Below are 14,283 nucleotides of genomic sequence, written 5' to 3'. Positions count from 1 at the left end.
CTTGAGTGGGGTCCCTATCCCAGCTTGCAAAACCCTGCTCTGCTCTGGATCCACATGCCATTTCCTTCTCTTTCTTTAATTTTTCTTTGCCTCTTTAAAAAATAATATTAAATGGGTGAAAAATATGAATTCTGGCAGGGTTTTGCTTTGGGAAAGGGGTTTGGGTCTCAGTTTGGGGGTTTAGGGTGGGCTTTTGGGGGATTAGGTTCAGTTTTGGGGGGTTTGGGGGATTTAGGGTCTGGTTTGGGGGGGTTCAGGGTGGGTTTTGGGGGGTTCAGGTCTGGTTTGGGGGTTCAGGGTGGGTTTTGGGGGGCCTTAGGGTCTGGTTTGGGGGGTTCAAAGTGGGTTTTTGGGGGTTTAGGGTGGGGTTTTGGGGGTTCAGGTCTGGGTTTGGGGGTTTAGGATGGGTTTTTGGGGAGTTAGGGTATGGTTTTGGGGGTTCAGAGTGGGTTTTTGGGGGTTTAGGGTCTGATTTGGGGCTTAACAGTGGGTTTTTGGGGGGGTTAGGGTCTGGTTTTGGGGGTTCAGATTGGGTTTTGGGGGGTTTAGGGTCTGATTTGGGGCTTCACAGTGGGTTTTTGGGGCGTTAGGGTCAGGTTTTGGGGGTTCAAGGTGGGTTTTTAGGGGTTCAGTTCTGGTTTGGGGGGGTTTAGGGTGGGTTTTGGGGGGTTCAGGTCTGGTTTGGGGTTCAGAGTGGGTTTTTGGGGGTTTAGGGTCTGATTTGGGGGCTCAGGGTGGGTTTTTGGGGGGTTAGAGTCAGGTTTTGGGGGTTCAGGGTGGGTTTTGGGGGAGTTTAGGGTCTGGTTTTGGGGGTTTAGGGTGGGGTTTTAGGGGGTTCAGGTCTGGTTTGGGGGTTTAGGATGGGTTTTTGGGGGGTTAGGGTCAGGTTTTGGGGCTTCAGAGTGGGTTGTGGGGGGTTTAGGGTCTGATTTGGGGTTTTAGGGTGGGTTTTTGGGAGGTTTAGGGTCTGGTTTTGGGGGTTCAGGGTGGGTTTTTGGGGGTTCAGGGTCTGGTTTGGGGTTTTAGGGTGGGCTTTTGGGGGTTAGGGTCTGGTTTTGGGGCTTCAGAGTGGGTTTTGGGGGGTTTAGGGTCTGATTTGGGGTTTTAGGGTGGGTTTTTGGGAGGTTTAGGGTCTGGTTTTGGGGGTTCAGGGTGGGTTTTAGGGGTTCAGTTCTGGTTTGGGGGTCTAGGATGGGTTTTTGGGGGGCTAGGGTCAGGTTTTGGGGGTTCAGAGTGGGTTTTTTGGGGGGTTAGGGTCTGGTTTTGGGGGTTCAGGGTGGGTTTTTGGGGGTTCAGGGTCTGGTTTGGGGTTTTAGGGTGGGCTTTTGGGGGTTAGGGTCTGGTTTTGGGGGTTCAGAGTGGGTTTTTGGGGGTTCAGGGTCTGGTTTGGGGGTTTAGGATGGGTTTTTGGGGCGTTAGGGTCAGGTTTTGGGGGTTCAAAGTGGGTTTTTGGGGGGTTACGGTGGGGTTTTGGGGGTTCAGGTCTGGTTTGGGGGTTTAGGATGGGTTTTTGGGGGGTTAGGGTATGGTTTTGGGGGTTCAGAGTGGGTTTTGGGGGGTTTAGGGTCTGGTTTTGGGGCTTTGGAGTGGGTTTTTTGGGGGTTTATGGTCTGGTTTTGGGGCTTTGCAGTGGGTTTTTGAGGGTTTAGGGTCTGATTTTGGGGGTTCAGAGTGGGGTTTTGGGGGATTTAGGGTGTTTAGGGTCTGGTTTTGGGGTTTAGGGTGGGTTTTTGGGGGTTAGGGTCAGGTTTTGGCGGTTCAGAGTGTGTTTTTTGGGGGTTTAGGGTCTGGTTTTGGGGGTTCAGATCTGGTTTGGGGGGTTTAGGGTCTGGTTTTGGGGGTTCGGTGGATTTTGGGGGAGTTTAGGGTCTGGTTTGGGGGCTTAGGGTGGGTTTTTGGGGGGGATAGGGTCAGGTTTTGGGGGTTCAAAGTGGGTTTTTGGGGGTTCAGGGTCTGGTTTGGGGGTTTAGGATGGGTTTTTGGGGCGTTAGGGTCAGGTTTTGGGGGTTCAGGGTGGGTTTTGGGGGGGTTAGGGTCTGGTTTTGGGGATTTAGGGTGGGTTTTTGGGAGGTTAGGGTCTGGTTTGGGGGTTCAGAGTGGGTTTTTGGGGGTTTAGGGTCAGGTTTTGGGGGTTCAGATCTGGTTTGGGGGTTTAGGATGGGTTTTTGGGGGGTTAGGGTATGGTTTTGGGGCGTTAGGGTCTGATTTGGGGCTTCACAGTGGGTTTTTGGGGCATTAGGGTCAGGTTTTGGGGGTTAGGGTGGGTTTTTGGGGGGTTTAGGGTCTGGTTTGGGGGGTTTCAGGGTGGGTTTTGGGGGAGTTTAGGGTCAGGTTTTGGAGGTTCAGGGTAGGTTTTGGGGAGTTTAGGGTCTGGTTTGGGGGTTTATGGTCTGGTTTTGGGGCTTTGCAGTGGGTTTTTGAGGGTTTAGGGTCTGGTTTTGGGGGTTCAGATCTGGTTTGGGGGGTTTAGGGTCTGGTTTTTGTGGTTCAGGGTGGGATTTTGGGAGGATTTAGGGGCAGAGGGTGAGCAGAGCCGGCCCCTCACCCAACCAGAGCAACGGCCGGAGTCGTTCGCCAGCGAAAGCAGCCGGGGGGAAGGCGAAGATTTCCCTTTTACTGTCGGCGTCGTGGAAAGCCACGCGCCCGCCGGCGTAATCCAAAGCCACCTCGATGCGCCTGGGCACGCTGCCGTGGGGCAGGGACGTGGGGCTGGGCCACGTGAGAGCCCGGAGCTGCCCCAACCACTGCCCCACGGCCCAAACCCCTCGTTCGGGGCTGAGCCCGAAACAACCTTTACGAGACACGAATTCTCGGGCCACCCCCAAAGCCCAGTCGGGACCGGGACGAACCTCCACGGCCCAACGATGCCGACCCCCGGCGAAGCCCTGACGCCCCAAAACGCAGCGGAGAGACTCGAAACGCTCCGTCCCCGAGGGAAGAGGAGCAGGGGGTGATTCCCGACGTCCCGCTGACCGACCGTCCGCTGACACCAGGATTTGGGGGTGAGCTGTGGCCGGGTCCAGCCTCACGGTTGCTGAGGAGGGGGGAAAGGGGTGTTAGCCCAAATATTGCCCACGAGCATCAGCCCCAGGCGCTGCAGAAAAGCATCAGCTCGAAATATCGCACCCAATTTGCATCAGCATCAAGTCTTGAGCCTAATTATCAGCAATAAATGTTGCACCAGAGCATCAGCTTCGAGTCTGGCACCTAATTATCAGCAATAAATGTTGCACTGGAGCATCAGCATCAAGTCTTGCATCTAATTATCAGCAATAAATGTTGCACCAGAGCATCAGCTTTGAGTCTGGCATCTAATTATCAGCTTTAAATGTTGCACTGGAGCATCAGCATCAAGTCTTGTATCTAATTATCAGCAATAAATGTTGCACCAGAGCATCAGCTTTGAGTCTTGCATTAATTATCAGCAATAAATGTTGCATCAGAGAATCAGCATCAAGTCTTGTGCCTAATTATCAGCTTTAAATCTTGCACCAGAGCATCAGCTTTGAGTCTTGCATTAATTATCAGCTTTAAATGTTGCACCGGAGCATCAGCTTTGAGTCTTGCATCTAATTATCAGCAAGAAATGTTGCACCAGAGCATCAGCTTCGTGTCTGGCACTAATTATCAGCTTTAAATGTTGCACTGGAGCATCAGCATCAAGTCTTGTATCTAATTATCAGCAATAAATGTTGCACCAGAGCATCAGCTTTGAGTCTTGCATTAATTATCAGCAATAAATGTTGCATCAGAGAATCAGCATCAAGTCTTGTGCCTAATTATCAGCTTTAAATCTTGCACCAGAGCATCAGCTTTGAGTCTTGCATTAATTATCAGCTTTAAATGTTGCACCGGAGCATCAGCTTTGAGTCTTGCATCTAATTATCAGCAAGAAATGTTGCACCAGAGCATCAGCTTCGTGTCTGGCACTAATTATCAGCTTTAAATGTTGCACTGGAGCATCAGCATCGAGTCTGGCACCTAATTATCAGGAATAAATGTTGCACTAGAGCATCAGCTTCGAGTCTGGCATCTAATTATCAGCAAGAACTGTTGCATCAGAGCATCAGCTTTGAGTCTGGCACCTAATTATCAGCTTTAAATGTTGCACTGGAGCATCAGCTTTGAGTCTTGCATTAATTATCAGCAATAAATGTTGCACTGGAGCATCAGCTTTGAGTCTTGCATTAATTATCAGCTTTAAATGTTGCACCAGAGCATCAGCTTTGAGTCTTGCATTAATTATCAGCTTTAAATGTTTCACTGGAGCATCAGCATCAAGTCTGGCATCTAATTATCAGCTTTAAATGTTGCACCAGAGCATCAGCTTTGAGTCTTGCATTAATTATCAGCTTTAAATGTTGCACTGGAGCATCAGCATCAAGTCTTGAGCCTAATTATCAGCTTTAAATGTTGCACCAGAGCATCAGCTTTGAGTCTTGCATCTAATTATCAGCAAGAAATGTTGCACCAGAGTATCAGCTTTGAGTCTTGCATTAATTATCTGCAATAAATATTGCACTGGAGCATCAGCATCAAGTCTTGAGCCTAATTATCAGCTTTAAATCTTGCACCAGAGCATCAGCTTTGAGTCTTGCATTAATTATCAGCTTTAAATGTTGCACTGGAGCATCAGCTTTGAGTCTGGCACCTAATTATCAGCAAGAACTGTTGCATCAGAGCATCAGCTTTGAGTCTGGCACCTAATTATCATCTTTAAATCTTGCACTGGAGCATCAGCATCAAGTCTTGCATCTAATTATCAGCTTTAAATGTTGCACTGGAGCATCAGCTTTGAGTCTTGCATTAATTATCCGCAATAAATGTTGCACTGGAGCATCAGCATCAAGTCTGGCATCTAATTATCAGCAATAAATATTGCACCAGAGCATCAGCATCAAGTCTTGCATCTAATTATCAGCTTTAAATGTTGCACTGGAGCATCAGCTTTGAGTCTTGCATTAATTATCCGCAATAAATGTTGCACTGGAGCATCAGCATCAAGTCTGGCACCTAATTATCACCAATAAATGTTGCACCAGAGCATCAGCTTCGAGTCTGGCATCTAATTATCAGCTTTAAATGTTGCACTGGAGCATCAGCATCAAGTCTTGAGCCTAATTATCAGCTTTAAATCTTGCACCAGAGCATCAGCTTTGAGTCTTGCATTAATTATCAGCAATAAATATTGCACCAGAGCATCCTCACCTCTCCGGTACCCCCCCAAATCTTCCTCCAGGCAGCACCCCAAGATATCTGGAACGAGAAGACGACCCTGGAGATTCTTCGTACCCCCAGATCCAGCCCTTGTGCTGCCCCACAACTCCCTCCCCCTTGAGCTGGGAGTCTCAAACCCCCTTTGTTAGCGCCCTAATTTGGGTGCTAATTAACAGCCAGCAGCCCTCTGCAGCTTCCCACCCCCTAAGGCTGCTCTAAAGTGGGTAAATCCCTGATTTTTATTTTAATTGAAGGGGGATTTGCGATGCTTGGACCTTCCAGCCAAACTTTGCCAACCCTTGGGGGGTCTCTGCTCCCCCCACCCCCCTCTCCACGCTCCCGTTTCTACTTATTAAACCCCTTTTTGGCCAATTTTTTCCCCTCCAAACACCTTTAAACTGCGTCACTGCCTCTGCCAGCACGTTGGTTTTCAGGGCAAAATCCTCCAGCTCCGGCATCAGCAACGGTGACGGCTGCACCTTCCACTCCGTGCACCTCGGAGGAGGCAAATTGGGGTGTTTAAGGGCGAGGAATCCTCAAATTTCCCCTCCTCGTGCTGGAAAACCATGGGAAAAGCACCTTTTTCTGTGCTTTATTCCCCTGGGAAAGGTTCAAGCTCCTGCAAGACGCGACAGGAGATCCCCATCGCCACCAAGCTCCGGATTAACCAACCTCCCCCGGTTTAAAAGCAAAAATCCCCAGGGGGAAAAGCTGCAGAGTGAGGAGGAGACCCCAAAAATAGAGGATTTTGGCCCAAAATTAATGATCCTGGTGATGCTTTTTGGCCCCTGGTACCTGCTCAGGGTGATTTGGGCATCCTGGAGAGGAAGGGAGAGAGATGCTCAGGGGTGTTTGCCTGGGAATGAAAGCCAAAAATGGGGGGGGAAAGAGGGGGATTTGGGGGGAAAGAGGGGGATTTGGGGGAAAAGAGAGGGATTGGGGGGGAAAAAGGAGGTATTTGAGGGAAAACAGAGGGATTTTGGGGGGAAAACAGAAGGATTTGGGGGAAACAGAGGGATTTTTTGGGGGGAAATGGAGGGATTTGGGGGGGGAAATGGGGATTTTGGGAGGAAACGGAGGGATTTGGGGGGAGAAATGGGGATTTGGGGGGGAAACGGAGGGATTTGGGGGGAAACGGAGGGATTTGGGGGGGAAATGGAGGGATTTGGGGGGAGAAATGGGGATTTTGGGGGGAAACGGAGGGATTTGGGGGGGGAAATGGAGGGATTTGGGGAGGAAACGGAGGGATTTGGGGGGGAAATTGAGGGATTGGGGGAAATGGAGGGATTTGGGGGAAAACCAGAAGGATTTGAGGGGAAAAGAGAGGGATTTGGGGGGGAAACAGAGGGATTTTGGGGAAAAACAGAAGGATTTTGGGGAAAAACAGAAGGATTTTGGGGAAAAACAGAAGGATTTGAGGGGAAAAGAGAGGGATTTGGGGGGGAAATGGGGATTTTGGGAGGAAATGGAGGGATTTGGGGGGAGAAATGGGGATTTTGGGGGGAGAAGTGGGGATTTTGGGGGGAAACAGGGATTTTGGGGAAAAACAGAAGGATTTTGGGGAAAAACAGAAGGATTTGAGGGGAAAAGAGAGGGATTTGGGGGGTAAATGGAGGGATTTTGGGGAAAAACAGAGGGATTTTGGGGGGAAACGGAGATTTTGGGAGGGAAACGGAGGGATTTGGGGGGGAAATGGAGGGATTTGGGGGAAATAGAGGGATTTTGAGGGGAGAAATGGGTTTTTGGGGAAAACGGGGATTTGGGGGAAAAACAGGGATTTTTGGGAAAACAGAAGGATTTAGGGGGAAACAGAGGGATTTTTTTGGGGGAAATGGAGGGATTTGGGGGGGGAAATGGGGATTTTGGGAGGAAATGGAGGGATTTGGGGGGAGAAATGGGGATTTTGGGGGGAGAAGTGGGGATTTTGGGGGGAAACAGGGATTTTGGGGAAAAACAGAAGGATTTTGGGGAAAAACAGAAGGATTTGAGGGGAAAAGAGAGGGATTTGGGGGGTAAATGGAGGGATTTTGGGGAAAAACAGAGGGATTTTGGGGGGAAACGGAGGGATTTGGGGGAAATGGGGATTTGGGGAGGGAAACAGAGGGATTTGGGGGAAGGATTTGCCTCACCCGTAGCAGGTCGCTGTCCGGTTGGCGGCTCTTGGCTTGGAGCTCGGTGCGGCGTTGCCGGAGCCGGGCCAGCTCGGCGGCTTCGCCGCGTCGTTGCTCCTCCAACCTTCGGCGTAAGCGACCCAGACGCACCAAGAACCGGGATTCCTGCTCGCCCAGCGCCCGCCGAAGCCCTCCCAGCACCGCCAGCAGCTTCTGCTTCTCGGCGTCCACTTGAGCCTGGGGGATTGAAGGGAGAGGAAGAGGATGGAGCAGGGGGATGAAGCAGTTTGGCCCCCAACAGTGGGAGAACCCACCAGCATCTCCCGTCTTGTCTCCTCTGCTGCCGCCGCCAGCTCAGCGCGTCGCTCGTCCTCCTCTTGCAGGGCTTTTAGGGCACCTTCGAAGCGCTCCTGCGACCAAAGAGGGGTTTCGCTCTTGGAAGGGGGTAAAAAGGGGGTTTTGGCACCTCTAAAGCACCCAGGGTATGGTCAGCATGGGCAGCCCCATCCTCATCCTCCTCTCTGGCTGTGCTGAAGCAGATACATGTGTATATATCCACGTTATAATTAATTTTATAACTACTCTATACATATACCCCCACATTATCTATAGAGATATATAAATATATAGTGATATATTTACACTACGGGGCTCCCAGGTGGGCTGGGATACCCCATCTCTCCTAAAAACTCCCCCCCCAGCCCCTAAAAAGTCCCCACCAGCCCCTTAAACACCCCAACCCCCCCCTTTGCACCCCTCAACCAGGTCCAGACCCCCTTTGAGGACCCCCATTTCCCCTCCACACCCGGAAGCAGAGCAGGAACCCTCCACGGCGCAGGCGCTGGGTAAGAGCAGGAGGCTTTAAATCGCCGATATTTAGACTTTTAGTCCCCAAAATGCCACCCCCCCACTGCATCGCATACTTAAAACTCAGCAAATTGCAGCATTTCAGCTCCATTTTGATTTTTCGATGCTCATAGTTTTCTTTTTTCCCCAGGAAGATGGGGAAAACCTTTGCCCCATCTGAATATATATATTTTTTGGGCTGATTTTTAAGGGAAATTGTTTTTTTTAGCGTTCTCCGGGCAGGGAGAAAGTGTTGGAGTGGGGTTTTTTTCCTCACCCTGTACTCACAAGCGGCCTCTTCGAGGGGCACGGCGGGGTGGGGGTGATGCTCGGCGCAGGCAACACAGAGGAGGGTCCCATCCCGGCGACAAAAAAGGGTGAGGGGTTGGCGGTGCCGCCGGCAAAGCTCCTCCGCCACCGGCGTTGCCAACTCCCGGACGGCCGCCACCACGTTGGCCAGTTGCCTGTTGGGCTGGAAGCCACCGCGAGGGAAAGGTAAGCGGCACTGAGGGCACGAACCGGCGCCGGCGGCATCGGTCGGGCAACACTCGAGGCAACGGCGACAAAAATTGTGGCCACAAGCCAAGAGCATGACGGGGTCACGGTAGAAATCCAAGCAGACGGCGCAGGTTGTTTCCTCCTGGAGGTTTTCCATGGCGTTTCCCGCGGCCATGGGTGAGGCAACGGGGTTGTTGTTGTTGTTTTTACGAGAGCTCGGAGAAACGCCCACGCGAAGGGGCCGGGCGATGGGTTTTTTCCTAGAAGAGGTCGGTGTTGGCATCCAGAACCTCGTGGGGGGAAAAGCGACGTCGAGTTTATCCGACATTCCCAACGCCTCAGCGATAAAACAACCCCCAAGGATGAGGCCAGCGAGGATTTAATGACAGCAGGGACCGCAGGCAGCGATTGCTGAGGGTTTTGGAGAGGTGATTTATTTGCAAAGTGATTTTTTTTATCACTAAGGGGAATAAACTGCGGCCGGAGCGTGGCTGTAGAAAGCAAGGATTAATGCAGGAGTGCGATGAGTGAGCAGAGTTCCTGCTACGTCCCGGCAGTAAGTCCGATGAAGGGTTTAAAGAGAAATAAAAACCCACCCTTAAACCTCAGCACCTAAATCCAATGTGAAAAATAAGCAGCAAAGGGGAAAAAATAAGAATCGATCCTTGGCTGGAGGTGGCGTTGGAGCAGCCTTAAGCTGAGGTTACCGAGCTGCCGTCCCAGGAGGGAATAATGTTAAAGCGCTTGTGTAATAAAATTAATTCAGGGAACTAAACTGAATGAGGGTCTTTGAGCTGGAAAATTCACTTTTATAGAGTATAGCCCACAATTAAAAAAAAAAAAAAGACTAATTGGGGATTATTATAGTTATGAATAAGGCTGATAAAACAAGAAAATAAGTTGGATATTAAAATAATTTGGATATATGTGGAATATAACCCACATAAAAATATTTTTTAAAAAAAGAGACTAATTGGGGATTATTATAGTCATGAATAAGGCTGATGAAACAGTAAAATAAGTTGGATATTAAAAAAAACACCTTGTAAAAAACACAAGTCGCTGAGCCCCAAATTAATCACATTTGGCTTTTCCCCAGGAAAAAAAACCCAGCCACTTCCCCAGGGGAAATCAGAGGCGCTGCCAAACACCCCCCTGCCCCAGCAACGAGGGTAAAACCACGCAAAATCCCCCCGGGGCGTTTGTTACCCCCGCAAAAACCCCGTTAATAGACCCAGATCCGCCCCTACGCGAGGAGGGAGGCGCGGGAAGCCCAGCTTCGCTGCGGGAGAGCGGATCGGAAAGGCCCATTCTCATTGGTTGATGCTTTTAGCCAATAGGAAGCCTCAGCGCGTCCGACGGCCAATAGGAGGCAGCTTTTGCGATCCCCCTTTTGCGCTATTCACACCCGTGTCAGGGCTTCGAAGGTGCCGTGGGAACAACGAGACGGGGCAGAACAGGAGGAACCAACCCAAAATAAATCCCAAAGTTTAATTTAAAGTTTAATTTAAAGTTTAATTTAAAGTTTAATTTAAAGTTTAATTTTAAGTTTAATTTTAACTTTAACTTTACTTTTAAGCTTAAAAAAATTAAAAAAAAAAAAAACAAAAGCGTGGTTTTGTTTTTAAAAATGTGTTTTCTTCTAGGAAGTTCTTAGGAGAGCACTTTAATTAACATGAAATAAACTTAATAATTAATTTCTCATTGTTTCAGACGTTAATTGGCCCTTTCCAAGAGGGATCTCAGCCTGCGAGAGGCTTCGGCAGCAGAAAAAGCAGCCCGGGCTGCGCTAAATATAAATATTTTTCCCGAAATTGTCATTTTTGTGAATTTCTGCTACGTGTATATATATACACAGAAATAAATAAAACAAAAATTAAATTAAATAAGAAATTAATAAGAAATTAAATAAAATTTTAACAAGTTTTTTTGCTTCTAAACAGCTCCCGGAGCTGCAGTGCTTTGGGGCGAGCGTGTGTTGCACCCGCTTGCCTTTCTGGGGCAATTTTTAGTGGGTTTTTTATTTTAGAGTTTTTTTATTTTTAGAGTTTTTTTACATTTAGATTTTTTTTATTATTTTTAGATTTTTTTATTTTTCGAGCTTGTTCTTTTTTGGGGGGGTTTAGAGTTTTTTTCTTTTTGGAGTTTTTTTTCTTTTTGGAGTTTTTTTCTTTTTGGTGTTTTTTTTCTTTATTTTTAGCGGGTTTTTTAATAGTTTTTTTATTTTTAGTGTTTTTTTTATGTTCAGAGTTTTTTTTATTTTTAGATTTTTTTCTTTTTAGAGCTTTTTTTTTAGAGGGTTTTTTTTTTTAGAGGTTTTTTTTTCTTTATTTTTAGCGGGTTTTTTAAGAGTTTTTTTATTAGTGTTTTTTTATGTTCAGAGTTTTTTTTATTTTTAGACTTTTTTCTTTTTAGATGTTTTTCTTTTTAGAGGTTTTTTTCTTTTTGGAGTTTTTTTTCTTTTTAGAGGTTTTTTTCTTTGGAGTTTTTTTCTTTTTGGATTTTTTTCTTTTTGGAGTTTTTTTCTTTATTTTTAGCGGTTTTTTAAAGAGTTTTTTAATTTTTAGTGTTTTTTTTATGTTCAGAGTTTTTTTTCTTTTTAGAGTGTTTTTCTTTTTAGAGGTTTTTTTCTTTTTAGAGTGTTTTTCTTTTTGGAGTTTGTTTTTCTTTTTAGAGTGTTTTTCTTTTTGGAGTTTTTTAACTTTATTTTTAGCGGTTTTTTTAAGAGTTTTTTAATTTTTAGCGGTTTTTTTATGTTCAGAGGTTTTTTATTTTTAGATTTTTTTCTTTTTATAGGTTTTTCTTTTTAGAGGTTTTTTTCTTTTTAGAGGTTTTTTCTTTTTGGAGTTTTTTTCTTTTTGGAGTTTTTTTTTCTTTTTGGAGTATTTTTTATTTATTTTTAGCGGTTTTTTAAAGAGTTTTTTTATTTTTAACGTTTTTTTTATGTTCAGAGTTTTTTATTTTTAGATTTTTTTCTTTTTAGAGCTTTTTCTTTTTAGAGGTTTTTTTCTTTTTGGAGTTTTTTTTCTTTTTGGAGTTTTTTTACTTTATTTTTAGCGTTTTTTTAAAGAGTTTTTTATTTTTAGTGGTTTTTTTATGTTCAGAGTTTTTTTATTTTTAGATTTTTTTATTTTTAGATTTTTTTCTTTTTAGAGCTTTTTCTTAGAGCTTTTTCTTTTTGGAGTTTTTTTCTTTTTGGAGTTTTTTTTCTTTTTGGAGTTTTTTTTCTTTTTGGAGTTTTTTTCTTTATTTTTAGCGTTTTTTTAAAGAGTTTTTTTATTTTTAGTGTTTTTTTAATGTTCAGAGTTTTTTTATTTTTAGATTTTTTTCTTTTTAGAGCTTTTTCTTTTTAGAGGTTTTTTTCTTTTTGGAGTTTTTCTTTTTGGAGTTTTTCTTTTTGGAGTTTTTCTTTTTGGAATAGTTTTCTTTTTAGACTTTTTTTTCTTTTTAGAGATTTTTTTTCTTTTTAGACTTTTTTTCTTTTTGGAGTTTTTCTTTTTGGAGTTTGTTTTTCTTTTTAGAGTGTTTTTCTTTTTGGAGTTTTTCTTTTTGGAATGGTTTTCTTTTTAGACTTTTTTTTCTTTTTAGACTTTTTTTTCTTTTTAGACTTTTTTTTCTTTTTAGACTTTTTTTCTTTGTAGACTTTTTTTCTTTTTAGAGGTTTTTTTCTTTTTAGAGTGTTTTTCTTTTTGGAGTTTTTCTTTTTGGAGTTTTTCTTTTTGGAATGGTTTTCTTTTTAGACTTTTTTTTCTTTTTAGACTTTTTTTTCTTTTTAGACTTTTTTTTCTTTGTAGAGGTTTTTTTCTTTTTGGAGTTTTTCTTTTTGGAATGGTTTTCTTTTTAGACTTTTTTTTCTTTTTAGACTTTTTTTTCTTTTTAGACTTTTTTTCTTTGTAGACTTTTTTTCTTTTTAGAGGTTTTTTTCTTTTTAGAGTGTTTTTCTTTTTGGAGTTTTTCTTTTTGGAGTTTTTCTTTTTGGAATGGTTTTCTTTTTAGACTTTTTTTTCTTTTTAGACTTTTTTTTCTTTTTAGACTTTTTTTTCTTTGTAGAGGTTTTTTTCTTTTTGGAGTTTTTCTTTTTGGAGTTTTTCTTTTTGGAGTTTTTCTTTTTGGAGTTTTTCTTTTTGGAATGGTTTTCTTTTTAGACTTTTTTTTCTTTTTAGACTTTTTTTTCTTTTTAGACTTTTTTTTCTTTTTAGACTTTTTTTCTTTGTAGACTTTTTTTTCTTTGTAGAGGTTTTTTTCTTTTTGGAGTTTTTCTTTTTGGAGTTTTTCTTTTTGGAATGGTTTTCTTTTTAGACTTTTTTTTCTTTTTAGACTTCTTTTTCTTTTTAGACTTTTTTTTCCTTTTAGACTTTTTTTCTTTTTAGACTTTTTTTCTTTTTACATTTCTTTTCTTTTTAGACTTTTTTTTCTTTTTAGACTCTATTAGACTTCTTTTTTTTAAAAAAAGTTTTTTTTTTTAACACCTTTTTCCTAGAGCCTGGCAGCGGCGACACGAAGGGCCGCGATGTGGGGGGGTTGAACCCAGCTCTGGGCCTCCCCTTGCAGCGGGGTGCGCTTTTCCTGAGGGTGGCAGGGGCGGGAAAACCCCCTTTTGGCGCCGGCGGGAAAGCTGAGGGCAGAGGCGCGCGGCGGTTGCCCCGGTCGCGTGCCGCCGCGTGTGGGCGGAACAATGCGAACGCGGTGATTGGTTCGTTGCGCCCGGCGCGAGGCTATATAAAGGGGCTGAGGGGCAACGCTTGCCCCACAGTCAGGGGGCGACAGCGCAAGAGGGAGGAGCTCCGGGGAGCTCCGGGGCGACAGCGCGAAGGCGACAGCGCCAAGGCGGCGGCCCGGCCATGCCGCGGATTAAAACCCCCCGTCAAGGTTCTGTCTGGGCGACATCGGTACGGAAGAAGCGGGAGCGCTGCTCGCTGGCAGATCTTATCCTCCGCGCTGTCTACGCGTCCGCCTCCTCTAAAGGCGCTTCGTTCACTTTCATCAAGAAGGTTATCGCCGCCGACGGGTACGATGTGCTGCGCAACAGCAACCGGCTGAAGTCAGCGCTCGCCGATTTGCTCGACAAAGGGTTCCTGCACCGGCTGACGGGCAGCGGCGTCGTCGGTTCGTTCTGTCTCGGCCCTGCCGGTAGGAAGCGAGTGGAAGGAGCCGGGCGGCGCAGGAGGGCGGCCGGTAAAGCCCGTGGGCGCGGCGCTGGGAAGAGGAAGGGAGACAGGCGCGCTATTAGAAAGTCGGTGAAGCGGGTGAAGAATGTGGCAAACCCCCGGGGCCGGGCAGAGGAGGCGGCTAGTGGTGAGGAGGAGGCCGAGGATCCTGCGGAGGCGGCTGGAAACCCGATGGCGCAGATCGGGAACCCGATGGCAGCGATCGGGAACCCGATGGCAGCGGTCGGGGGTTTTGCGCCGGCGGCGGCTGAAGCACGAAGCGTAGCCATGTGGATGGATAAATAAAAGTTGAATCTGAAGGCTCTTACAAGAGCCTCCTTGAAGCAGTTTAGTGGAGCGAGGTGTGGAGTTGGGCGGGAGCTGCCGTTACCCCCCCAGCCCCGGTGCTAAAAGCTGCACGGGAGGGATGGGCGAGGTGTGAATAGGGGCGGAGATGAGGAGGA

At 45.8% G+C, this 14,283-nt stretch overlaps 4 protein-coding genes across 8 annotated transcripts in view; 2 read left to right on the top strand and 2 right to left on the bottom strand.

Annotated features, from left to right (window-relative positions):
- The window catches only part of LOC137667972 (class II histocompatibility antigen, B-L beta chain-like), a 1,729-nt gene extending 1,668 nt beyond the window's left edge, over positions 1 to 61 (bottom strand). Inside the window, exon 1 of the mRNA XM_068409242.1 lies at positions 34 to 61. Within this exon, the coding sequence (XP_068265343.1) occupies positions 34 to 61 (28 nt within the window). The remainder of the gene's footprint in view (positions 1 to 33) is intronic.
- LOC137668024 (zinc finger protein 721-like) overlaps positions 1 to 14,283 on the top strand; it is a 164,933-nt gene that overhangs the window by 92,264 nt on the left and 58,386 nt on the right. The window lies entirely within an intron of this gene.
- On the bottom strand, positions 7 to 8,877 carry LOC137668031 (zinc finger protein RFP-like). 5 transcript variants are annotated; one of them, XM_068409307.1, is made up of 7 exons: positions 8,452 to 8,877; positions 7,643 to 7,738; positions 7,347 to 7,565; positions 6,013 to 6,035; positions 5,609 to 5,712; positions 5,209 to 5,256; positions 7 to 3,034 (listed from the first exon to the last, which is right to left on the bottom strand). In XM_068409307.1, the coding sequence occupies exons 1-7, from the start codon at positions 8,845 to 8,847 to the stop codon at positions 2,511 to 2,513; spliced, it is 1,410 nt and encodes a 469-aa protein (XP_068265408.1). In that variant the 5' UTR covers positions 8,848 to 8,877; the 3' UTR covers positions 7 to 2,510. The 5 variants fall into 5 exon arrangements, with proteins under 5 accessions (XP_068265408.1, XP_068265409.1, XP_068265407.1 ...); XM_068409308.1 differs by having other exon boundaries at positions 7,479 to 7,565; XM_068409309.1 differs by lacking the exon at positions 6,013 to 6,035 and having other exon boundaries at positions 2,532 to 2,685; positions 2,850 to 3,034; positions 7,347 to 7,738.
- On the top strand, positions 13,295 to 14,163 carry LOC137668046 (histone H1B-like). The gene has a single exon (XM_068409338.1). It carries the CDS (start codon positions 13,514 to 13,516, stop codon positions 14,123 to 14,125), a length of 612 nt encoding a protein of 203 aa, XP_068265439.1. The 5' UTR covers positions 13,295 to 13,513; the 3' UTR covers positions 14,126 to 14,163.

Source organism: Nyctibius grandis, chromosome 10 (genome assembly GCF_013368605.1).
Source record: "Nyctibius grandis isolate bNycGra1 chromosome 10, bNycGra1.pri, whole genome shotgun sequence".
Lineage (NCBI taxonomy): Eukaryota > Metazoa > Chordata > Aves > Nyctibiiformes > Nyctibiidae > Nyctibius > Nyctibius grandis.
Note: the sequence above shows the minus strand (reverse complement) of the source record. Positions and strands in the feature narration are given on the sequence as shown.